Source organism: Heptranchias perlo, chromosome 8 (assembly GCF_035084215.1).
Source record: "Heptranchias perlo isolate sHepPer1 chromosome 8, sHepPer1.hap1, whole genome shotgun sequence".
NCBI lineage: Eukaryota > Metazoa > Chordata > Chondrichthyes > Hexanchiformes > Hexanchidae > Heptranchias > Heptranchias perlo.
The window spans coordinates 25,170,485-25,197,053 of NC_090332.1; the positions used below are offsets into that span (position 1 = coordinate 25,170,485).

At 41.9% G+C, this 26,569-nt stretch overlaps 1 protein-coding gene across 5 annotated transcripts in view; it reads right to left on the minus strand.

Moving 5' to 3' along the window:
* mta3 (metastasis associated 1 family, member 3) overlaps positions 1-26,569 on the minus strand; it is a 209,659-nt gene that overhangs the window by 100,041 nt on the left and 83,049 nt on the right. For all 5 annotated transcript variants that reach the window (XM_067988810.1, XM_067988808.1, XM_067988807.1 and 2 more), the window contains exons 7-8: positions 16,515-16,617; positions 4,010-4,109 (exon numbers count right to left, since the gene is read on the minus strand). In XM_067988810.1, the coding sequence (XP_067844911.1) occupies positions 4,010-4,109; positions 16,515-16,617 (203 nt within the window). The remainder of the gene's footprint in view (positions 1-4,009; positions 4,110-16,514; positions 16,618-26,569) is intronic.

Below are 26,569 nucleotides of genomic sequence, written 5' to 3' on the forward strand. Positions count from 1 at the left end.
GCACCAAGTCCCACACTCCCATCGCCCATGTTCACATTGGCTCCTAGTTCACCAATGCTTCAAAATTAAAATTCTCATCCCCCCCCCTTTAAATTCATCCGTGGCATCATCTCCCGCCCCCCCCCCCCCCAACCTTATCTCTGTAACTTCCTTCAGCACTACAACCCCCCAGAACTCTATGTTCCTCCGACTGTGGCCTCTTGAGTATCCCCATTCCCTTTGTCCTACTAATGCTGGCTGTGTTCTGGATTTCCTTCACTAAACCTCTCCACCTTTTCACCTCTCTCCCCTCCTTTGAGACCTTCCTTAAAACCTGCCTCTTTAATTAAGCTTTAATTCGCCCCCTCCTACTATCTCTTTCTTTGGCTCGGTGTCAACCTTTGTCTGATTATACGCTAGAAGTGTTACGTAAATGCAAGTTGTTGTTTTGTATTTCACAGCACATTGTACAGAGGGGAGATGCTGCTAAAGCAGAAACCAAGTGTAGAATCCACAACCCACTTATACTGCAGCAGCTGAATGAATTGTGGTACTCTGTGTCTTTGTTCACGATCCAACATGTTTGGCGTGCAGAACTTAGACAGCTTATAATCCACAAAAGGTGGACTATAAATGCCACTTCATTCCGAAATGCCAAGCAGTACCAGCAAGGTATGGGCACGTCACCGAAAATTATGCTTAATGACATAGCTTATCTCTTCCAAAAGGAGTTTAACATAAAAGGACTTTTAAAAATATTCATCGATTGACAGGAAACATCTGTTGATCCTCACTTCAGTAATTAATTCAGCAAGATCTGTCTTCCCTTATTCAGTATGGTTCCAACAAGATTTTTTTCTGTAAATAGTATGAGATCCACCCACCCTAATGTTTGTTCAAAGTAACCTTTTCAAATCACTCCCAGCTGATAGACCCAGTGAAGTATGTGACTGTTATTCTCAGAATTCCATTTGCTACTTTTTTCATCAATCTGCTTGCACTTCAAATCACATGGCTAACAGCACCACGACCCAGCATCCTTTCAAAACAAGGCTAAACATAACAAAAAACAAATGAGAAATTCACTAATTAATTTGTTGACTGAAGTCCTGCTATAATAAGACTTATTAATTACTGCAAGTTCCCATGAAACACAAACACCCTCTGGCAAATTCATAACTAGTCCCAGACACTGATAGCTTTCAAACTGTAAAATATGAGTTATGGCAGGGGTTTCTGCTTCTGTGCTCGGCAGGCGTGATTTTCCTCCCAGTCACTTTAACGTGCGGAAAATCAGGAGCTGGCAAGTGCAGAAACAGAAACAACAACCGCAGTTGTTTTCTTCCTTTGCACAGAGGCACATAATTGTTTTTGATGGGAAGGTAATTAAAACATTCTACCTCTATCCAGATATAACCAATCTTTCTCTTATTGGGGACAAAATGTCAGTTTCTATCCAGTGTATATTTTCAGATTGCCTGTACTCTCAAGAAACAATTTTAAAAATACATTACTCCTCTGTTTACTCTATCATTTGGTGCCACTACCCTTTGCATCATTCTAAATATAACTCTGTACACATGTGAACACATGTAAAACAGATTGATGCTGGCTTCTAAAGGTATAGTAAGCTTTTCCACAGCCAAACTACTCTGTAAGCGGGAACATAAGTTATAAACCTGTGTATCACACGGAATATAAATGGTAAGAGATCCTGGAATAATGAAGACATTCGAAGAGCTAGGAATCAAAAGATAGAGTAAGTAGAACAGTCATACAATTGTGTTGATTAGGAGATCTAGGGATTACTGTAGGTGAATCAATAAAGCTGTCAATCCAGTGCTTAGCTACAGTAGAAAAACATACAAATTAGGATTAGGTTGCATTAGCAGAGGGATATAGTACAAAAGTGTCAATACTGTTGCTATACAAAGTACTGGACAGAACCCATATGGAGTTCTGTGCACACAGAAAACATATGGGGCCAGATTTTCCTGTGAGCGGCGAATGAACGGTGCCCGCCGTTTGTTAGACTTGCACTTGCCCTTGCCCGTAGACTTTTCATGGGCTTTTGCACAGCAAGTTCCTCTCATGGGGCACTCAATCCAACGCGGCGCCCTCTACAGGGCATCTGGGATCTGAGTGAACCGGGCAAGCAACTGTGTATCCCCATAACCAGATTGAAGTATCGTTAATGAGCAGCAGAGAGTCAGAACAGGTCATGTAAGTTAGAATAATGAAATCAATGTCAAATCAGGTACAGAAAGCAAAATAGAGAGGGTAAGAAATATTGAATTAAGAGACAGAGAAAAGAGAGACTGAAAGAAAAAGTAAAAAAAAACATTTTTTTTAAAAATGTCCAACAACAATTAAAATCTGAAGGAACCTTTCATGTTTGACTAGCCAACACCCTAAATTGCCCGACGCCCATGGAGGACTAGGCCCTACTAGCCTCAGGGGTGAAAAATGACAAGATACGGTTAGTACAGCATAGCATGACTCCCTGCCACAGAATATGGCCCAAGCCCAAAACATGACACCTGCAGAAAACCATCTAGACCCAAGGTCAGAAGTCTGCAAGCTCCCATGAAAACGATCAAGACATGCACATAGATCTCAGGAAGGATGGCATGCTAAGCCAAATGCTCTACCTAATAGGGAGGGATTGAGAGATGATCATTAGAAAAAAATCCATGGTCTTGACAACGGGGATCTCATATTAATATCCAGATTTTTGGTATCCGCAAATGCCTGGAGAAGAACAGACCAATGCTCTTCTATTAGGAGACCCTCCAATCCTCCAAGGCCCACACAGTACAGTGGACTGGATGCAAGAATGTGCCTACAGAAAGAACAGAGCGCTATAGCAGAGGGTTATTTCTTCCCCCTTACCACTCCCATCAAGCTTCCATGCCCTTGGTCCTTTGTAGTACAAGTCCTCGACATCTAGACCAAGGAGATGATAATGTCCCAAGCCAGTGCACCTTAGTCTTTGTAGATCTGTTCTCCTGAGCTTTTACAGAAACACAAGGTTTTTGACAATATCAAACTTGTCTTCCATAACCAAGGCATTGGCTCAGCTTCAGGGTGAATTATTGACCTCTCCCCCACCAGGACCAGCTCAGAGCAAAGACCCCCCCCCCCCAAACACCTCAGCAAAATTAGCATCCAGCCCTCTAGTCACCAGATGCACAACACAGAGGATGACCCCTCTGGGACCAACCAGAATGCAGGATGCCCACAGAAGCTTACACAGACCAGGGGAAAAAAAACAAATTCTGACACCAGATGGTAAACTAAAATGAATATGTAAACTCTCACCACAGACAGACACAACTGCTGTGACCTCGCTTGGCAGATGCGAACCATTTAACACTGTTCAAACGTGGTAGCTGATGAACATAGGAACAGGAGTAGACCATTCAACCCCTCAAGCCTATTCTGCCATTCTATTAGATCATGGCTGATCTGCACCAACTCCATTTATCAACCTTTTCTCTGCATCTCTTGATACTCTTATGGACAAAAATCTATCAATTTCTGTCTGGAAAATTTCAATTGATTTCAGCATCCACAGAAATTTGAGGAAGATAGTTCCAGATTTCCTCTACCCTTTATGTGAAAAAATGCTTCTTGATTTCACTCCTAACTGGCCCAGCTCTAAATTTAAGATTATGCACCCTTGTTCTAGATTTCTTAGTTTGCTCTGGACATACATTTCTGAACTCATTTTTAACTTTAAAAGACTGCTTGAAATGTTCATAGTATCACTGGAACATTCCAGGTTGTTTCCTATGGTAACATATGCAGCACTATAAGCCAAGGATGTGTGCATACATGGTATGCAATGTGATGATGCTGACACTTATATAGCACATGTTGAAAATCCATTTTGGTTGTTAACTAGGTTACCTAGATGAGTGTTCTCTGAAGCATGACTATGGCCGTTTATAGCACTGATAACCCCATTTTCCTACATTGTTATCTGATAACCCCTCATTAGTCTACAGGAAAACAGCGTTGAACTTACCAGGGTAATGTCCCTTGAAGCAGCTGCTGCACTCATGTGTAAACTGGGCTGTCTGACAGAACTGCTACAATCCAGAGCTCGAGCAAATGTACCCACAGCACTGTCAGAGGAAAGAGACAAGTGAAATGGTCAAAGAATTTTCTCTATTTGTATGCTGCTCTTCAGTGCTTATGCTTATCTTTGTTAGTAGGCAAACAGACATGAGATTTTATTTTGCTTTTGAGAGGATATGCTGCATAAATGCATACAACTTATACCACAATGAACCATTTTCAGGCCTGATGTAACACTCATGTTCCAGGTTCTCTAGCGGAGACAATTGGGGCAGAGACTGAAAACATTTCTACAGGAGCCAAAATACATACATTCTACCTTTGTGTCCCACTTTGAACACAAACAAAATTTACTTTTTCAAATTGGGGATTGGATTATGGGAACTATTGCTGTAGAGGCTACGGTATTTATCTCTCTGGTCCCTTCAATAATTTTCTAACAAAGTGTAGCTGTAGAATGAACAGACAGGCAGTTTTGTGTTCAGTATCAATCACAGAAGAAAAAAATGTCAGCTGTTTAAGCTATTAAAAGATAAGATGGGTCAATTTATTGGTATTTGAGATTTATTTTTCTCACAACTGTTGACATTTATTGTGTTTATTATGTTATAAGTTTTGTTTTTAAGGGTATATAGTTGAGTGGGTAGAGAACTAACATAGCCATTGAAAGAAGTTGGAAAAATGCCGTCAACAATTTGATTGGTTTGTGGTGGTTGACAATTGTTCATTGTCTGTGTTTTAATGAAGGGAGAATAGACACTGAGTAAATAGTTTTATAGATAATTGTTTATTGGGAATGGGGAAATTTGAGCCAATCAAGATACTTTTCACCATACAAACAATAATATGGATGTACATCAGATGTGAGGCTCTTATTTATATGGACTTAAAAATGTATGCAGCTTTTCCGATTTTTCTCTACTTTTTCACTCCCAAATTTTAAAATGGCCAGAAAAGAAGGCCGATTTAAAATGAGATAATCAAAATTATTAAAATAGCAAAGCACCACCTGGTGTAGCAGTAGGTCATTCAGACCAGAGGTTCCCAAGTACAACTGAGGCAGAAGTTGGAGTACTACAATTAACCTCAGTACTCCTGGGTTAGAGAAGAGAAAAATCGGCCAGGGCTCTTGCTCATGATTACTATACAGTGATCCCTCCTGAAAAGTGCATGTGTGGGCAACAGGTGAGCACAGTATTGGTTTCAACTTTGAGGCATTCTTTCCCCATGGTCAAACAGCCTTCAAACATTCCCCATCACAAACACATGTACAGATGAGGAAGGCTATTTGGCCCATGTAGAATACCCTTCCATAGAAACCTATGATTCCCCCCTGACAAGGCTCACACGTCAATGCACTGAACTTCTTCCTGCACTGCATCCATGTTCATGATGCTGTGCACCTGGCATTGGCTTCATCCCCGACTGCCTCCCACTGCCTTTTGGGCATATGTCTGGAGGGCCTCTTGCCTCTTGCCCCACCCACCCCCGCCCACTGATATAGGATGTCCCTCCTTCTGTCCACCTCTTGCACTAAGGCCTCTAGTGCATCATCAGAGAACCTTGGTGCACGCTCTCTCGCAGGCCTGGTACAAACTCAGATCGGCAGATTGGTGAGATCTGGCATGCAGATTGAAGGATGTGGGATTTAGTAGTGTGCAACCTTTATTCAATGTTTCAACATAACTCATCAGTTTGTAAACATAGGGACAGGACCTACATCTGTGTCTTACATGTGGGATGTCTGATCTCTGTTCAGACTCCGTGCAAACAGCAGACTGTTATTTTTAGCAAATAACAGGTGCCGGCTACCTTTAAGAGATTTTAAGCGACATCCTCCCTTTAAGAGATTGGGGCTCCCCCCTGCTGGTGGAAAGTGGGCATTTATTTGAATCAACGTGCAAGGCCTGGATTTCAGCGCAGGTGAGTACTGAGGTCGGACGAAGTTCTCGTTCTGCTTGCGCAGGGGCCATTGGGCAGATCACGCTACCTACACCTAATAATAGGCCCCATCCAATTTTTCCCCCTGAATGTTTCAGAAATCAATGGTACCAATTCATTTTGTAAAGAAATTTGAGGAAAATATTAAACTTTTAAAATTATATAATAAGCATTATCTGCTTCCAGATTGGCAAGGGAGGAAGAATGAGAATTTTCCCAAAAGATATTTCTGCAAATCTACAAAAATAGAATTGAAACAAATAATTACCCTGAAAAGCAGAAAAGGATAAAACAGCTTTTCTCATACCACTGATAGATGCAGAATAAAAGCATAGCTACATCAAGCATAATTAAATGGGTCTGCTGCCCCAGTTAGCAAAAGCAATAAGCAAAATAAAAAGCTAAATGTAACTTTATATGCAGAATAGCCCCTTGTAGCAAATTACAACTGAACATTTGTGACAGCCTCCCTTTCAAAATTTCAGTCACTTACTCCTCCACAACAATTTCCATAATAGCTCTGTTGCTTAAGGTACCATTCTTTTTCAAGTGTCTGTTGCTTTTTATGTTGTTTCTTTTTTGGGAAGAGGGGATTGGGAAAACTGATGCATTTACCACGACTCACCTTGCCAAATTATCTCTGTAGGTTCTCAATTCCAATTGCAGTACATAAAGGCAGCCTTTCCCTTGTGTCCCATTTTTAGACCAATGCACTGTGCATTGTTTCCTTTTACCAGCTACATAGTATCAAGTAAAACTATTTTAAGTAACACAAACTAAAATGGAGAAGCAGATTGATTAAAATAGAAATAATATTTGTATTCCTAGCCATTCCTGTTCATCATTCCAAAACAAAATTATATTTGAGAATTCAATCTCAAGTTTGTTTCTTTTGAAGCCTTTTGGAAAAAGCAAAGAAACTCAGTCTCTCAGGATGAGGGGATACACCCTTCTATTTCAACTCCGAGGAACCCACTGATACATGTCAGGAAATCATGCAAACTGCATATGCTCGGAAATAATGCAAACTACACATGTTCATATTGCATAGGTGTGAACTACCTTCTGGGGATAAATCCAGTTAAAGTCTAGGCTTTTGAGACAGGCTGAGGCCTTGAAGTAAAAACTTAAATAAAGGTATTGAAAGGTACAAACTTAATTCAATAGGTAAATTTAACAATGTAATTGTGAATTGTGAGATTTTTTGGATGTTTTTATTTTGTTTAATCCCTTATTTGGGATATTATAAATTTCAGTAACAGAAAGAAATGGTGGACAACAAACCTGCTCCATTCATTCAGTTACTTTACTTGTTCCTTTATTCTATTAGTATATTTCCTGACTGGTCTTTCAGGATAGATTGTTTTCATAAATCCTTAGTAGTTTCTCATTGCTCATGGTGAATCGGATAATACACACACACACATATATATATATATATATATATATATAAATAAAAAGGGTGTTATACCATGTAACACACAATGCATTAGTAATAGGACCACTGATTTAAGATAGCTGACAAATCAAATTAATTTCTTATTACATGGTATTCTGGGATTTTACCTTTGTTTTGAGAGTTGAATTTCATGATATATCCATTTTTCCAGGAACTGTGAATAGGTGCCCTAAACTAATACTGGGCCAGCATTTGCTGTCAAAATAACAATGAAGCTAATGGCACTTGCCATTATTTATGCAAAAATGGTACAGCTAGGCGATGCGCAGTTAAACGCGGATATGCAAACGTTGCTGTCCAAGTTGCGCCGCTCCACCTTCGCGAAAATGGCATCTCGCTGTCTGCCTCACCATTAAAATGCATTAAATGGCGTGACATTTCTGTATTTGCGCGGTAGATACGAATGAAACTTACCACAGTAAGTTAAGTCTTGTCATTTCAAGTCGAAGTACCCTTTTAATGACGTGATAAGTGTTAATTACTGCCAATCAACCTCTCTGGCACTGGAAGTTAACTATTACAACTGTGGAGTCTCATTCCTTCAGGTATTAATTGATGTTTGAGATTTTTTAAATGTCAAATTTTAAATTTTAACATTTTTCAATTTTCTTTTGTCTTTTTTTCTCTCTCTTAATCCAATCATTCTTTCCCTCTCTTTATTTCTCTTTCTGTACCTGATTTGATGTTGAATTCACCCACTCTAATTTACACTTCCTTCTCAGTCCTTGTGCTGTTTATTTCTCAATCCTTCAATCTTATTGGTTAGGGAGATACACCATTGCTTGCCCTGTTCACTCAGGTCCCAGATGCCCTGTTTCCCTTGTTGCGACGTTATCAGCTCGCACTTTCAGCAACTTGCCACGCAAAATATGTCTAAAACCTATATGTACAAGGGCAGCTACAGCACAATTAGACCCATTGTTAATTGTTCCTTTACCAATGTACCATTCTCTCCCAATGGCCTAGATAGATATCCTGCTGTGTTAAGAAATAAATTAGACACACTCTGGGTAACCTACCCTTCAACTTTCCCTGTTTTGAAGTTCCTGGCACATGCTCAGAACTACATCCTTCTGATCAATTGGGAAAAGGAAAGAACTCACCATGTAAGAAAACAGGCCCCAATACTCCCACCATGCTTGCATGCCAATCTTTAAAGAAACTTTAAACTGTCTTGCCAAGATCAAGACTACAATTAAACATAACTTATAATATATATTAAACGTTTTACTCGTAGCACAATTTCCTGTACGTTTCTCACTTCTTGTTTTATACCTGTCATGCCTAAGAATGGCTTTTAACCTGTAAAATAAGATGGCCGGCCTGATTGGCAGGCTGGCTGTCAGTCGGACGGGAGAAGAGGAAGAATGAAGATGCGAGAAAGTAGATCTTAGATTTTGGGGGGGGGGGGGGAGCAGTTGCGGTTGGTTAAGGAGGTGTGTGAGGGGTCGGGAGTCATCATGGAGGGGGAGGATGGGTTGGAGATCGTTGGTGGGGGGGGGTAGGTGGGTCGGAGATCATGGTGGGTCGGAGATCATGGTGCGTCGGAGATCATGGCGGGGGGGGGGTCTCTGCAAGTAGGCTTGTTGGGCCTGGGGGAAGCACTCCTGCTCCTCCGGGCCCACAAGCTGTGCTATAAAAGCACCTATCTACTATTTCGGTCTTTCTCGCCTCCTCTCACGTGGCGTGAAATAGAAGGCCCAGGAATCCCAGCCCCCAGGGGTTAAAAATAAAAAGCTGTAAAAATGGAGGCCCGCAGCCTCCTTGAAAGCTTTCAGTGACCGACCCGCCTCCTGAGAACAGGTCGGTCACCCGCCCTTCGTTCCGCCTCCGTTAAAACCAGAAGTGGGTGGGTTGGAGGCGTCCTGGGGTTGGGTTTTAGATTGTTTACATTTTTACTGCCCCCCACCACCCAACCCACCCGTTCTTCTGGGTTAAAATTTAGGCCCGAGTCTCTGCTTCTTTGCCATGCTCGAGTTCTCTGGATCACTTTCTTTGTCTTCCATCCTTTTTCTCTCTCTTTGTCTGACACATTTTCTCAAGCCTATCCTCCCCTCTCTCTTTTGAATGCCTCTGCACAGCTCTCACATGTGTTCCTGTAGTGAAGTACTCAATATCTCTCTCGTATCTTTTTATGGTGCAGGAAAATGGGAAGCAACATACAATGGATTGAAAGTAAGGGTGGAGAAAGGCTGTTAGAGAGAAGATGCCATGTGACTGGTTAAATTAAGATGGGGTTTAACAGTCAGGCTAGGTGGAAAGTTGTAGCAGGAAGTAAGGGTTCGAGAGAGTGAGCGGAGTGGACTTGGCCTGGACCTGGTTGTAATCATGGGGATAGAATGTGGGAGCACGGGGGTCTGGGAACATCCAGTGAGATTGCTGTCTGGGGCACTCAGGCTGCGCGAGCAAACACACAGAACGGAAACTACTTCATGGATGCAACCGAGCAGATAGGACAAAAAACACTCAGAGCAGTCAAGCTGGGATGCACTTGGATCAACAACATACTCGGGGCACGACAGTGAACAAGCAGGCATAAAGGCTCCTGATCCACTGGGTGTAGCTCTCGATCCCCGCAAGCCCTCCTCACCTGCCTAGGGTCAATCCTGCCCTGAGTTCTGAGCTTTCCACTTATCTGCATCAGGACTATGTGGCTGCATAACTCTTTTATCCAATATAGAGTAGTGAAGGGGTGTACTTCAACACAAGGAGATCCTCTCTTTCTGGTTTTCCATATAAAGAAAGATTGTAGGCCCAATTAATCATCCGACACACTCTGATAGAGTTCAGTTTGTGATCGAGTTAAGATTGCAGATAAACCAAGTCAGCGGGAGCAGCATAGTTCTTAGCAACAAGGTACTCATCTCAGCACCAGCAAAAAAAAAATCTTCCACTTGGCATGATATACCATTGGAAAGGAAGAAGAGTTTCTGGATGCCAAGAGATATCCATCATTAAGAATTTTTTAATTCCTCAGGTCCAAGGCACACCCGTCACTGCTCAGCTCTGGCAGACTCAAAAATCAAATTATCTTCAGCCTAATAAAGAAGTGGCCAGATTAATGTCATCTCCAGCTGAATGCTTTAAATAAAATCCTCACTCCCCAAGAGAGATAAAAGGACCCTTAACAATCTGGGGTGATCCTTAAAACTGGGTACTCCATCCAGTGAGGCATTTACTACCAGTTAAATAGTGGTCTGATCTATAATTTGAACTCACCCACCCAAAATATTAATGTGTCTAATGCTGACAAATTTTGTAATTTTTAAAAAATCTATTATGGTACAAATTTTACTTCCAATACTATGTTTCTCAATTTATTGTCCATGATGGTTTACTAAAAAATATTTCAAGATATATTTGGTGTAATTTCAGTAATTTGCCTTTTTTCCCATTTGTTCTTTATGCTAACAAGGTCATTATTAATTGGTGTTTTCATGTCTTTATTAATTTTTCAATAGAAGGTTATATACCCGTGTTGCCTATTTATGATAGGGACGCTCCCTCCTTACTGTTCAATTGTGATTTGTTGCGGTTTAATGAAATTTGAGCCAGACACAAGCGTAGCGCATACTTTGCATATCAAATGTAATAGCTAAAGTGTGATGGACATAGGCACACAGAATTGTTTTATTTAAATCCAGTTTTCCCAATAGAAACTGGAGACAAGAACTAGCTGAAACGTATCTCTTGAGGACACATTCAATGGAAACACCCATAATTCTGTGGAAAACACGATTAAAACCTACTCTGATGTCGAAGTTCATGTGAAAAGACCCCTTTGTGTACTTCAATACAAGGAGATGCTCTCTTTCTGGCTTTCCATATAAAGAAAGATTGTAGGCCCAATTAATCATCAGACACACTCTGATAAGAGTTCAGTTTGTGATCGAGTTAAGATTGTAGATAAACCAAGACAGCGGGAGCCATCATAGTTCTTAGCAACAAGGTAGTCATCTCAGCACCAAAAAAAAATCTTCCACTTGGCATGATATACCATTAGAAAGGAAGAAGAGTTTCTGGATGCCAAGAGATATCCTTCATTAAGGATTTTTTAATTCCTCAGGTCCAAGGCACACCCATCACTGCTCAGCTCTGGCAGACTCAAAAATCAAATTAACTTCAGCCCAATAAAGAAGTGGCCAGATTAATGACATCTCCACCAGAATGCTTCAAATGAAGTCCTCGCTCCCCAAGAGAGATAAAAGGACCCTTAACAATCCTGAGTGATCCTTGAAAATGGGTACTCCGTCCAGTGAGGCATTTACTACCAGCTAAATAGTGGTCTGATCTATAATTTGAACCCAACCACCTTTGATAGATCAAAAGTAAAATAATGCAGATGATGGAAATCTGAAATAAAAACAGTAAATGCTGGAAATACTCAGCAAGTCAGGCATCATCTGTGGAGAAAGAAAGAGTTAATGTTTCAGGTGGATGACCTATCGTCAGAGTTGACAAAAGGTCATCGATCTGAAACGTTAACTTTTTCTTTCTCCACAGATGTTGCCTGACTTGCTGAGTATTTCCAGCATTTTCTGCTTTTATTTCAGATTTACATAGAAGTGGGAACAGAAACTTCAAGTGAAAAGCAATACAACACAAAAAAATTTACCATACATACAAGTTAACCTCATGCAGCAATGTGCACAGAGAGTCAAGACCAAGTGTAGTCTTCAGGTGAAGTAGGGTTAAAGGACGACGGATAGTTAGACAAAGGTGTACATCGCCATTTTAAATTCATACATTCTGACTTTAATTCCATTATTGCCGTATTTACAATGGATACTGCATATTTAAGTTGGTCACGCTGTGACTATACCCTTCCATCAGCAGTAATTTATATAATGGGAAAAGTTGACAGGAAGTGCGTGTAAAATTTCTAATGTAACACTAGTCAATGCTCTATGGCATTGCATACAGAGAATCAAGACCATGGGCCCGATATTAGCAGGGCGGCAGGTTCGCAGCGGGGGGTTGATTGGGCGCGTGGGTAACACGCCCGGTGAAATCAGTGTGCTCCGCACGGAATCGCAGGCTAATTGGAGCGACTTACCTGTGCTTCCGGGTTTCCCGCTGGTAAGCTGCGCAGCGGGCGGACTGCGTATGCACAGCATAGTCTGTCAGCTGGAGGAGCCCTATTTAAAGGGGCAGTCCTCCACTGACTAATTTTTCCTATTTCCTGCAGCATCACAGTATGGAGCAGCCCAGGGGAAAGGCTGCTCCCACGTTTAATGATGCCTCACTCTAGGTATTATTGGATGGAGTGAGGAGGAGGGGGAGGACAGAGATCTTCTCCCCAGCGGACGGAGGAAGCGGACTGCCTCTGCCACCAAGAAGGCCTGACTCGAGGTGGCAGAGGAGGTCATCTGCATCACCAACATATCGCCCACCTGCATACAGTGCAGGAGGCGCTTCAATGACCTAAGTAGGTCAGCCGAAGTGAGTACACTTACTCATTCCCCTACACCCCATCAGCCACATCACCACCCCCACCCCACATCTTCTGCACTGCCAACACCCACTCATACCTCATCCTCATCTTACCTGCACTTACTCACCTCGCCAGTATTCATTCCACCACTACCACTCAACCCAATCCTCATACAATCTCATGGCTCTATCTCATACTCACCCTCTCATGCATATCTTTCACAGTCAGCCTCACTCAACCTGCCACTACCTGTGCTGCAGCCACAGGGCATGCATCACATATGTGCAGTAGGAAGCGTAAGGCAAACTTGTCGTGAGCATCAAGGGGATGCACAAGGGTGTTTGAAGGTTTGTCATGGTTTTTACTTATATTTAATTTCTGATCAACTCACATTACATATTATATTGGCACCACTACTGCCACGTCTTTGCGAATCTTGTCTGGTTTGTGCAATAATGCCCTTTCCTGAGGATCACAATGAAGACCCACAACTGATACCACCCATTGTGTCACTGCAGAGTGGGTGTAGGTGTATTTGCAGGGCTCTTTTGTGCAGACAACTGAGAGACGTCGGCGACGGCCCCGGTGGCACCCTGGAAGGATGCGGAGGAGAAGTTGTTGAGGGCAGTGGTGACTTTGACAGCGACAGGTAAGAAGATGGTACTCGGGCCAGCCGGGAGCAGCTTGGCATGAAGTAGGCTGTAGACGTCCATGACTACATGTCGAGTGACTATGAGCCTCCATGTGCACTGCTGCTCAGAGAGGTCCAGGAAGCTGAGCCTCGGTCTGTAGACCCTGTGGCGAGGGTAGTGCCTTTTGCGACACATCTCTCTCTGCCGTTGCCCTCCCTCCTGCTGTGCAGGTGGATGTGTCACACCACTGTGTCGTGGAGCTCCATGTGTTAGAGGTGGACAGCATGGCTGGCGAGGCTGGTGATGCTGTTCGTCCTCCGAGGAGGTCATGACTGCAGCTATGGCGGCCCCCATCCGGAAGATGTACGTTTGAGGGGGTCCGTAAGGTAGGTAAATGTGTCTGGACACTGGGATATGTGTGCAAGCTGGTGAATTTTATTGTTAGGAGGAGGGTGGTGGAGGCCAAATTTTGTCCAAAGTGACAGAGTGGCCTCCTGCAATGAGTGAGGGTCACCCCCCTCCACCAGTCAAATGGACCTTTGCAGCTGCCACAGGCTGATGGCTGCAACACGTCCATTTGAACTGGGAGTGTTTCACCCAGTACGGGAAACAGTCCCAGTTCATTGCAAAATCCCACCCCTCCTAAAATGTCACGTTAATCAGGTCTGTAAACGACCTGAAATACCTTATGATTGCTTTAAGTGGCACCCCGCCGGCTTTAATTGCCGGCGGGAGGCCCACACGCGGGGGCTGCGCGCGCATGTCAGCGCGTCACTGGGGAACCCGGAAGGGGGTGGGTTGGAGCCAGGCTCCAGACCCGCCCCGGGAATCCCCGATTATCGCAGCCCCCCGCCACGAACGCACCCGCTCGGGGGTGCGAAAATCGAGCCCCATGTGTAGCATTCAGGTGAAGTGGGGTTAGAGCGCAGGAAATATTGGAGCTGGGCATACAGAGGTAATTCAGTTCCCATTTTAAAGTTGTGCATTCTGTCCTTATTTTTATATTTTCATTATAAATTCCTGTGTTCGCATTTATAATTTACATACAGTCTCTATTATAAATAAGGGCATACAAATTTATAAAGGGGAAAAGTTGACAGGAAGTACGTGCAGATACAAGATTTTCAATATATTATTATAAATTAATGTATTATGCCACCTTGAGAGCATTGCAGCACCAGTCAAATCAGGGCAATGATACTTGATGAAAGCACATAAGTTATTCCAGAATCAGACCGTGTCAAAAGAAATCCTCCACATGACGACTCATGAAGTGTCCACAATTCGAGTACAATGAGCTATTTCTTGTTCTAGTGGATGCATCCTGGCAGTAACCACTAGAGCAAATCAGAGCTCATTGTACTCAAATTGTGGACACTTCATGGAGGGTCTTGTTCTTCTGATTGGAAAAAGCAGCAGGAACTGCACACTGCACCAATTCTTTTTGGAGATAAACTGGAACTTAATTAATTAGCAATATCCCTAACTCCAAAAATATCTATGACCCTACATGACAGGATAGCTGTGTAGAAATGTGGTGTACGAAGGATGAGGATTAAGATTTTCAGTGAATGAATGAAAACAACCTTACAAAGTGAACTACATTCTTTCATTCAGGGATCCTCCACACATGTTAGGAACATTCCAAAGTAGTACAACTTAGGAGAGGAAGTCCCTGCAGAGAAGCCATTAACACCAGCTGCCAAGACAGATCTGTCTATTGTGTGCAGTATTCAAACCTATATAGTAATCCTTAGTATATGGGGTAGAAATTGTTCCTCGTTACGCCCATTTTCCAGGCAGAAAACCAAAGTAATTTCGGGGCACAACGCCCCATACCTGATCAGCACCTGCATTACAAGCACCGCCATATTGATGTAGACGGCTGTGCAGGTGTTCCGGGCGGCCGCCTACAACAGGCAATAAGCACCTTGCATATGTTAATTAGAGGCCTAATGCGTGTTGAAGGATCCCTCCGTAAAATTAGTTTAAGCTGAGCAGAGCAGCTGCCGGGACTGCCCCACTCAGAATTCTTCAACTGCTCCTGTGGTCACCAACAAGGGTACTTCCTTGAAGGAGCACTCCCTTGAGGCCACAGTTATTGTGATCCCCCCACGCCCCCACACTACCACTGCCCGCTCGAACTCCCCTTCCTGGTCTCACCTTTGGGCCACTGCCAGTGCAAAGCAAGCGGCTGACATTTGGCATTTGTAATGCGTGAGTTGCCTCAGAAGGTACGACAGGCACTGGCAGCTCGTGTATAAAATCCTAATGAGGCCCAAGGCCCAATTTCAGGCCAACCTTGTACCTCAACCTTGGAGCGCCTGCTGCTTGTGCAGCGCTGTGTCTGATCTCGAAAATGGGCTCAGACAAATTTCTAATCTGTGTGTGAACAGATTACCCCATGTGGCAGCCTAAAAATACTATCAGTCAGAAATTTCTTGAGAGATAGTCAGAATCAGGCATAGAATGGGTAGAACGACCTCTGTTCTGATCCTTGAACATCTGTGCTGCGAGATAATAATAGTGGAAAATGCACTCATCCATCCACTTAGCTATCTAATCCTCAGTTACCGGTTCACTTTGGTCTTTGCACCACATAAAACAAATAACCATCAAGACTTTTGTAACTGCTTTGTACAAGAGACATCATAATTTGCGGCTCCATGAGGATCAACCTAATGAAAATGACGATCCGCTTCTATTTGGTTTGTGATTGTTACTCTGCAGTGGTTGGACATGTTCAGCACCAAGTCTACTAAATTCCTGAGACCCCTTTCGACTTCATTCTTACCTATTTTGAGACCATTCACGTAATATGCACGTCCACCATTTTTTCTTCCGACATGCACTACTTTACATTTATCCACATTAAATCTCATTTGCCATTGTTCCACCAGCTTATATACTTTGTCCAACTCAAGTAGTCTATTCAAATGTTTTTAGTTGACAACATTAATATGCCAGTCTTTTTTCCTGAACTCACCGTGCAACCACCAGAAACTGATCTATTTGTCGATCATTCAGTGGATTGTCAGGATCCCAAACTTTAACCTCCATCTTCGATTGATCTCTGGCATCTGATTCACCTACCAAGAATAAACAGAACATAATTAACACATCTTACTTCAAATAGGAAGCATCATACAATAAACAGCCACTGGTATTGATTCATTGGTCATCACACAATCTACAGTGATGACCAACGTGATGTATAGGAGTGTCAGCAAATTCAAAAGGGAGCTAGATGTATTGTGGTGAAAGATTGAGAGGGTGGTATTTTTGAAATAGCCAGGTGGATCACAATGGTCTTTTCCGATCCGATACAGTCCTATATGTTTTGAGAAAAATCAAGAACTGAATTGACTCTTCTGCTATTCATCACTAGGAATTCATTTGGTCAAAAACAGAAATTTGCACTATGCAAACTAATCAAAGTGGTAGCATAGAGGAAATTTTGCTACACTTTGCAGGGGTGTGATTTTAAGAAAAGCAACTTTGCGCTTCTCTTTAACTAGATAGCTTTTCAAAAAAACTACTTCATATTTAATCACTCAAGACCTGCCAACCTGATATAAGGGTGAAGACAGCCAAGTGCTGAAGGTACAAGGTGTAGCCAAATTTGCTGAGGATTCAAATGCTGCTTTGAGCTGTCACCGATCTATAATTTTATTTTGTTTGATATCTATATATTAAATTTAGTCCAATTGCATTTCTGACCCTGCCACGGCACCGAAATGACCCTAATCTAAGCCAAAAATAACACCCTCTGTTACTGTTCATTTGGCAAAGACAAAGCAGATGCATGCAACGGGGTTTGAATTTAAATTACAGCGAATATCTGGTGCACAAGAAATGAAAATCGTTTTCATGTGGAAGAAATTTGCAAAACATCATTGTCCGAAACCAAGACACAAAATTTGTTTGCTCAAAGGAGTGTTCTTTAGCCTTTGGAGTTATATAGACTTGTTTTTTTTAAACTTGACATATCACTCAAGTCCTAAATATCACAACCATTCTGATTCCAAGTGTAGCTACTTACTTTGCACACCAAAGCATAGGTGTTCATCATCCTTAGTCGAATTTTTTTTCAAAAAGGGTATAGAGGTTGGGGAGGGATAGATGTGGTTGTCAAGTAGCTAAGGAATGCAAAGGATTAAAGTAAAGAGAATCCCAAACTTGAAATTAATGATCTGGAGTTCAATAGCTATACATCAAGGCAGCTATAATCTCAAGCAGTCTACAATTCCCTGCTTGTTTTAACAATTTTATTAATTCATTAATAAAATCATGGAATGTGATATGAGTTGATTACTTCCAAAATTCAATTTCAATGTAATTTCAAAGAGTCGGGACAATGTTGGAACCATCAGATATATCTTGGACGCAGAGGGCATTTCTTCTTTACATTTCAATTAACTTGATTATTCATGCTCCACGTTGTCTAATTAGTTCCACAATAAAGTTTAGTGTAAATTAACATCAGCAAAATCGGCATATGAGAGGGCGCAACTTCCCAAATATGCCGCCACAGGAAATTCTAGGCCTTGACGTTTGTCATTTTTACATGAGGTTGTGGGTAAACATATTACAGTTGAAAAGCAGATGGGGACTCACCAAGAGAGTTAAAAAAAACGCCAAATAACATTATACAAAAAGAATACACAAAAAAGACCACTTAGGCAATCAAGCCAGTTCCTTCCATTCAACAAACTACTTCATCATGGACTCTACGCAAACCATGTGATTTCCTAAAAAATGCCCGGCAAATTTTCTCTGTTTCAGAGCATCTGTCCAACTCTATATTCTACATTAATCAAATAGATTGGTTGCCTTCATTGCTAGCATTTCCATGATCCCAAAAGTTCAGGAACCATCATGTCCCATGCAACATTCAATTACCTGTGTCAATTAGGATCAGTTGAGTCAGAAGGTTGTGAGTTCAAGCCCCATTCCAGAACTTGGGCATGGTTGAGATGTTAAACAGTTGAGGCAAAGAGTTTTTTTTTAAAAAGGCATTTGATAAACACAGGGGGATAATATATATGAGAAGTATTGAAAGGAGGCAAAAAGTAAGATTAGGTTAGCTAAGAGGGACATGAATGATGACTGATAATCAACAGAGTGAAACAGCAAAGGATTTTATAAGCATATGTAAAGAAGTTAAAAGATATTTGAAGGGGTGGGATCACTTTGACCCGAAGAAGGGTTATCTTGAACATGAGAATGAGGGAATGGCAGAAAAAGTTCATAAGTATTTTGCCTCAATTTGTATAGAGGAAGATGAGAGTGGATCTGTAGGAATACCTTAGGAAGATGTGGAAGGGCCACAGATAGATAAGTATTTGAAAGGAAACTGTATTTAAATGGTTAATTTCATTAAAAGTAGAAAAGTCCCAAGGCCCAGATGGTATGCACCACATTTTGAAATGAACAACAGGAAAAGGAACTACACTTCTAGATTTTAAATGGAGTACGAGGACCTTAGTCTGTAGATACATATATTAAAAGTTGGCGGCTTAAGGTAAGGACATCTAGAAGCATCGAAGATAGAAGCAAGGAGCATAGGTCATTGTTGGAACATTGTATGCGGGTTTGGTCACCCCATGACAGGAGGAATATAAAACAATGGGAAAGGTACAGCATAGATTCACTAGACTACTAATATGGATGAGGTGTTACTGTTATGAAGGCAGACTTGAGAAGTTAGAGGTTTTTGCACTAAAGCTGAGAAGATTTAGGAGTGATTTGATGGTGGTCTTTGAGATCATGAAGGGTGATGACAAAGTAAATAGTGATAGATTGTCTTCACTGATTGAGAAGACAGTAACAAGAGAGCACAAATTTGGGAAATAAAGGGGAGGTTGGAAAAAAAATCTTTACACACAGGGTGGTTAGTATGTGGAATTTTCTGCCACAAATTATTATTGAACTAGAGTTCATAGATTTTTGAAAAAAAGAAAATTAGATAATTGCTTGAAATATTAAAGGTTATAGGAAGTGAGCAGGAGAATGGGATTCGGCTAAGTTGCTCATATGGAGAAAAACAATAGCCCAGACTTGATGGGCCAAATGGCTCATTTCTGTGCTGTGGCATTCCATGATTCTTCATGATAGAATTGCTCATGTTCCGAATTTGCTCTTACAAGGCAAATTTGTAGCACAGCTGGCAAATTAGAAGCATGTGACATTACAATTCTGCCCTTAGATCTTCCCCGATCTTGTCAGAGAATAGTCTGCACAAGCTAGCAATGTGAAAACCTTCTTCGTTGGGAGTCAGATTTAGCTCTTGAGCCATTCCACAAGAAATAAATGTAAATATTTTGATTTTTTAAAAATTCGAAGTCCAATAATATTTGTCTGTTAGCTATACAGCACTCCACACATTCCTACTAACGACATTTCTAGGCCAACAAAATGTCAGTCCTGTTCACTTGATGAACGAGCCCACTTCATTCAGGAAGGTGTATAGTCAACTGGCATTGAATAACGATAGCAGTGAAAAATTACCCAGAGATAGAAGGAAGAAAGAACATGGTAAATTAACTTTTCATTATTAACAATTATTTCCCATCCATGCCATTGCCAAATCTTTCAAAATTCTGACATAGATTATTTATGATTTCATTTAAACTCTAATTTTAGTGTCTCGTTACTATATAAAACCACTAAGAAGTACATATAGATCCTTAGGAAAACCTAACTGGTTCCAGCATAATGACCAGCTTTTGAATGATTTTTTTTAAACAAATAGCATATTCCTTACATTCTATCCTGGGGGCTTCGGGGGAGAAAGAAATGGGAGATCATGTTGGGACAAAGTTTCTGCCCTGAAAAATTATTTCACAGATAGCTTGCTTATGTCTCCCTCCTTGAACTCTTTATCCCAAGGAGGCAGCATTGAGATTCTGAATATCCTGTAACAGCATCTATCTCTCTCTCTCTCCTCATTCCTTGGATTGCAGCACTGCTGGGGTATAGTCCTGTGTTCATTCATTGGAGATGGATTCCTGTGCTTTTGCATAAAGTTTGTCTAATTGTCTTATTCCCTCATGCAACAAGGCTCACTGGGAAGGGCTAGAGTTAATTCTGCATGTGTAATAGTCATTTAAGTGAAGGATTCATCTGTATAGCTTCTGCTAGGCAGTAACCTGGATTAATGTACATGCATTCACTGAGCATAACTGCCTCAATTTAACAGCTCAGCAGTGCTTCAAATTTGCTTGAAAATGTAGCTGGAAGAAATCAGGAAAGTCGGTCAGTTTCTCTAGCCTCTGCTTCCCCACCATCACCAACCCACCATGGTTTAAGTGTAGCAGGGCGGCCAAGGTGTCTCCTGGGGAAGGGGGGAGGAAACCACTAAATGGAGCTTTCAAGGTTGGACTCCCTAACCCATTGTCCCTGCTCTTCTGCTACTCTACTGCTCGATTTTAGGTGGTATTGCGCTGTGTGTTATTATGTGCAGGGAGCATCCCCATACAGGAAAGTTTCAAATCCACTGTCTTACCCAGTGATGTTACAGGAAGAAAGGCGAGAGAGAAAAGAAGCCATTGTTCAGGGATTTGAGAGGTTTTTGACTTGAGGATTTGGTTTGAGGATGCAGAGGAACATCCTATTGGGCAGAGGGAAGACAAGGAAGAGTGAGAGACAGACAGGCACACATACAGATTGGTGATGGGGGCGGGGGGAGAGAAATTAGAAGTTTTTGCCTAGGGGTGAAAAGAAGGATCATCCCTAATGAAGGTAACGTAAGTCTGAAGGAAAAAGAAATAGGAAACGAGAGTAAAGGTCAGACCAAGGTAAGGAATAAGGGTTACATAAATAGTCAGGGAACAAATACACTTATAGAATAAAAGTACAAAATGACTGTTAAAAATAAAGTGAGGGGAACAATTACTAAAAACAAATTAAATTGCCTGTACAGCAATGTGCACAGCATCCAAAACAAAACAAAGGAACCGGAAGCAATAATTCAGAGTGAGGAGCTAGATGTGGTAGACATAACTGAAACATGGTTACATAAGGAACAGGACTGGCAGTTAAATATTGCAAGATATAATGTATTTAGAAAGGATAGAGAAGGAAGAAGGAGGTTGGGTAGCTGTACTAATTAAAGACAATAGAAAAAAGGGACATGAGTGACATCAGGATAGAAACAGAACCCATATGGATTGAGACAAAGGATAAGAAGGGATCGATCACATTAATAGGTATATTCTACAGACCACCTAATAGTGGAAGGGAAGTGGAGGATGAAATTTGTAGACAAATCTATGCAATGAGTAAAAAACATCGAATAATAATCATGGGAGATTTCAACTACCCCCAAATAAACTGGCAAGAGGTAGGGAAAGGGGAAAAGGCAATGGAGTTTTTACAATGTGTTCAGGACTCCTTTCTTACCCAGTAAGAAAGCCCAATGAGAGGAATCACTGCTGGATCTAGTAATGGGAAATGAACCAGAGCAGATATGAGATGTAAACATTGGGGAACATCTAGGTAATAGCAATCATAACATAATATGGTTTAAACTGATTGTTTTTTGTCTTATGTCTTTCGCAAAGTATTAGATTGGAAAAAAGCTAATTTTGAGGGGATGAGAATGGAACTAGAATAAAAATTTTGACAGACAAAGAGATAGAACAGCAGTGTGAAATATTTAAAACAGTGATCAACAGTGTTCAGGAGAAATATATTCCTCTAAAAAAACAAGAACAAACCAGCCAATAATGAAGCACCTTGGATGAATAAAGAGATAAGGGTAAAATTGAAACTAAAGAAAAAGGCATACTCTAAGTACATAGACAATAAAGGAAAGGATGACAAAAAGGAATACGAAGAGGTTAGGAAAGAAATTTTAAAAAAATTAGGAAAGGAAAGAAGAACTACGAAATTAAATTATCAAGGAATATAAAAAGAAATAGTAAATTATTCTACAGGCACTTAAATAACAAAAGAAAAATCAGTATAAGGAAAGGGCCACTTGGGATGCACAAGATGAAATTAGGGAAGAAATAGCAGAGGCACTATTACACATACATGAAAACTCATTAGCAAAGGGAATAGAGCCCGAAGACTGGCAGACAGCTAATGTTATTCCTATATTTAAAAAGGGAGATAGAACAATTCAAGGGAACTATAAACCAGTTAGCTTAACATCAGTGGTAGGAAAGATAATGGAATCTTTATTCAAAGATGCAATGGAAAAACATCTAGAGAACGAAAATATAATAAAGAATAGTCAGCACGGATATCAGAAGGGAAAGTCATGCTTGACCAACCTTACTGAATTCTCTGAAGGAGGATTAGAAAGCGTAGACAAGGGCAATGTAGTACAAGTAATATATTTGGATTTTTCAAAAGGCCATCGATAAGGTACCGCATTGTAGACTCTTGCCTAAGGTCAGAGCATATGAAGTAAGGGGACTGGTAGCAGAATGGATAGCAAGTTGGTTATCAAACAGAAAACAGAGAGTAGGTGTTAAGGGTAGCTATTCAGACTGGCAAAGGTGGGAAGGGTGTTCCATAGGGATCAGTGCTGGGATCATGGTTATTCACAATTTACTTTAACAATTTGGATTCAGGAATCGGAAGCACAATTTCAAAATTTGCGGACAAGATCAAGTTGGTTGATACAAAGGAAGAATGAGTCAAAATGCAAGAGGACATTAATAAACATGCAGAATGGACATGAAATTGGCAAATGAATTTCAATATAGATAAGTGTGAGGTGGCTAATTTTGGTAGAAAGAATAAGGAGGCCACATACTGCTTGGATAATAAGAGTCTAAATGGGATAGAGGAGCAAAGGGATCGCGGGGTACGGATACGCAAATCACTAAAAGTAGCGACGCAGTTTAATAAGGCCATAAAAATGGAAAATCAAGCACTGGGGTTCATTTCAAGAGGGATAGAATTGAAAAGCAGAACCTTGGTGAGACACACTTGTAGTACTGAGAACAGTTCTGGTCTCCATATTATAGAAAGGATATAGGGGCATTGGAGAGGGTGCAAAAAAGAATCACAAGCATGATACCAGAACTGAGAGGATATACTTATCAGGAAAGTCTGAACAGGCTGGGGTCCTTATCTCTCGAAAAGAGAAGGTTGAGGGGTGACCTGATAGAGGTCTTTTTTTTATTCGTTCATGGGATGTGGGCATCGCTGGCGAGGCCGGCATTTATTGCCCATCCCTAATTGCCCTTGAGAAGGTGGTGGTGAGCCGCCTTCTTGAACCGCTGCAGTCCGTGTGGTGACGGTTCTCCCACAGTGCTATTAGGAAGGGAGTTCCAGGATTTTGACCCAATGACGATGAAGGAACGGCGATATATTTCCAAGTCTGGATGGTGTGTGACTTGGAGGGGAACGTGCAGGTGGTGTTGTTCCCATGTACCTGCTGCTCTTGTCCTTCTAAGTGGTAGAGGTCGCGGGTTTGGGAGGTGCTGTCGAAGAAGCCTTGGCGAGTTGCTGCAGTGCATCCTGTGGATGGTACACACTGCAGCCACAGTACGCCGGTGGTGAAGGGAGTGAATGTTTAGGGTGGTGGATGGGGTGCCAATCAAGCGGGCTGCTTTATCTTGGATGGTGTCGAGCTTCTTGAGTGTTGTTGGAGCTGCACTCATTCAAGCAAGTGGAAAGTATTCCAACACACTCCTGACTTGTGCCTTGTAGATGGTGGAAAGGCTTTGGCGAGTCAGGAGGTGAGTCACTCGCCGCAGAATACCCAGTCTCTGACCTGCTCTCATTGCCACAGTATTTATATGGCTGGTCCAGTTAAGTTTCTGGTCAATAGTGACCCCCAGGATGTTGATGGTGGGGGATTTGGCGATGGTAATGCCGTTGAACGTCAAGGGGAGGTGGTCAGACTCTCTCTTGTTGGAGATGGTCATTGCCTGGCACTTATCTGGCGCGAATGTTACTTGCCACTTATGAGCCCAAGCCTGGATGTTGTCCAGGTCTTGCTGCATGCGGGCTCGGACTGCTTCATTATTTGACGGGTTGCGAATGGAACTGAACACTAATGAAAGCGTTTGATAGGGTAGACGTAGAGAAAATGTTTCCACTTGTGGGGGAATCCAAAACTAGAGGTCATAAATATAAAATAGTCGCTAATAAATCCAATAGAGAATTCAGGAGAAACTTCTTTACCAAAAAGTGGTAAGAATGTGAAACGCACTACCACAAGGAATAGTCGAGGCAAATAGCATAGAAGCATTTAAGGGTAAGCTAGATAAGTACATGAGGGAGAAAGGAATAGAAGGGTATCCTGAGAGGGTTAGATGAAGTAGAGAGGGAGGTGGTTTGTTTGGATCATAAATACCGGCATAGACCAGTTGGGCCGAATGGCCCATTTCTGTGCTGTAGTTTCGATGTAACTTGATGTAACATATAACTGATTTTAGGCAGTGGAGAGAATGGGCCTTGATAATGGAAAATGCCATTGAAAGGTAGGGAAAGGGCAATAGAAAAAGGGACCCTGTTGAGTATGGAATGGTGCATGGACATGACCATTTTTGAGGGGGGCATCTTAGCTCTGCTGGGACTGAAACGGACAGTTGCTGTTGAGTCATGGCTGGCCCACGTTATAAAAATAAATCTACACTATTATTACATTGCAAATAATTTGTGATGAATGCGGTTAATTTAATTTTATAACAATTGCAAAAACTTCATTCTAGGTACCATAAAATCCAAGTTGTAGGGTTGCACCTTTAACAAACTTGGAGGTGTAATATTGAGGTTTTATCAACTGATGGTAGAAAAAAATGAGTGTATCTCTGTACAACGAATGCTCTGGATTTAATGATACTATGAGCTAAAAATTGGGCCGTGCAGTGCCCATTGTTTCAGAACAACGCGGCCTCCCGAACATCCAAGATGGCATCTTGGCTGCGCACACACATTTCCTATGTGACGTGAGCCAGACGCCATCTTGGTATAGGTATAAGCTCATGCACAAATACCGAACGCTGGCAGCATGTAAAGTAAGAACAAAATGGATACAATCAGTGTGCAAAGCTGATTTAAAGTGATAGATACCATTTTGGAACTGAACGCTCAACCCAACTCACAATCTTAACCACGACCTTCTGAACATGTCTTAGGAGTGCCTGGAGTACCCCCACCAGCGCTATTTAAAGGGACCATGCAGGATTTACAGGTTAGTGGCTGGATTATTGCTTCTGGCTGCCGATGCATTTGTAACAGTTTTTGGAGGTCTCCTATACTTGAATACTGGGACTAGGGGTCATAACCTAACATTTAGAGCCAGGACGTGCAGGAGTGAAGTTAGGAAACGCTGCCACACACAAAGGGTGGAATGCTCTTCTGCAAATGGCAGCTGATGATAGCTCAATTGTGAATTCTAAATCTGAGGTTGATAGGTTTCTGTGAACCAAGGGTATTAAGGAATATGGGGCTAAGGAGCATATATGGATTTAGGTCACAGGTCCACCATGATTCACTGAATAGGGGAACAGGCTCGAGAGGTGAAATGCCACTGCCACTTGCTGCATCCTGATATACGCCATCTTCTCCTGCAAGAAAGCGGGACGTGCGTATGGGTGATGTGCCTATTATGGTTGAATAGCTGCCAGTGTGTGTGACGTGTGAATTGTGGGTGGGCAGCTTGCAACAGTGGTAATGTTTAGCAGTGTGAGGGAGCATCTGATTGGCAGAGTTGAGTACTGATGGAGTTTGTTGGTATGTTGGTGTTGGGGGGTGTAGTGTGTGGAGCAGTGGATGGGGCTAGTGGTGCAGTTGGTAGGAGACACCACTTGACAGTTGACCTCACTCACCTTGACCACTCGTGTCAAAGCATTGAACTTCTTCCTACACTGCATCCACGATCGCGGTGGTATGCACCTGGTATTGACTTTGTCCCCCGCTGCCTCCTGGGTATATGTCTGGAGGGCTTCTTGCCCTACCCCCTCCTCATGGATATAGGATGTCCCTCCTTCTGTCCACCTATTGCACCTTGGCCTCTAGTGCATCATCTGAGAACCTTAGTGCATACACTCTTGCAGGCCTGGTACCAACTCA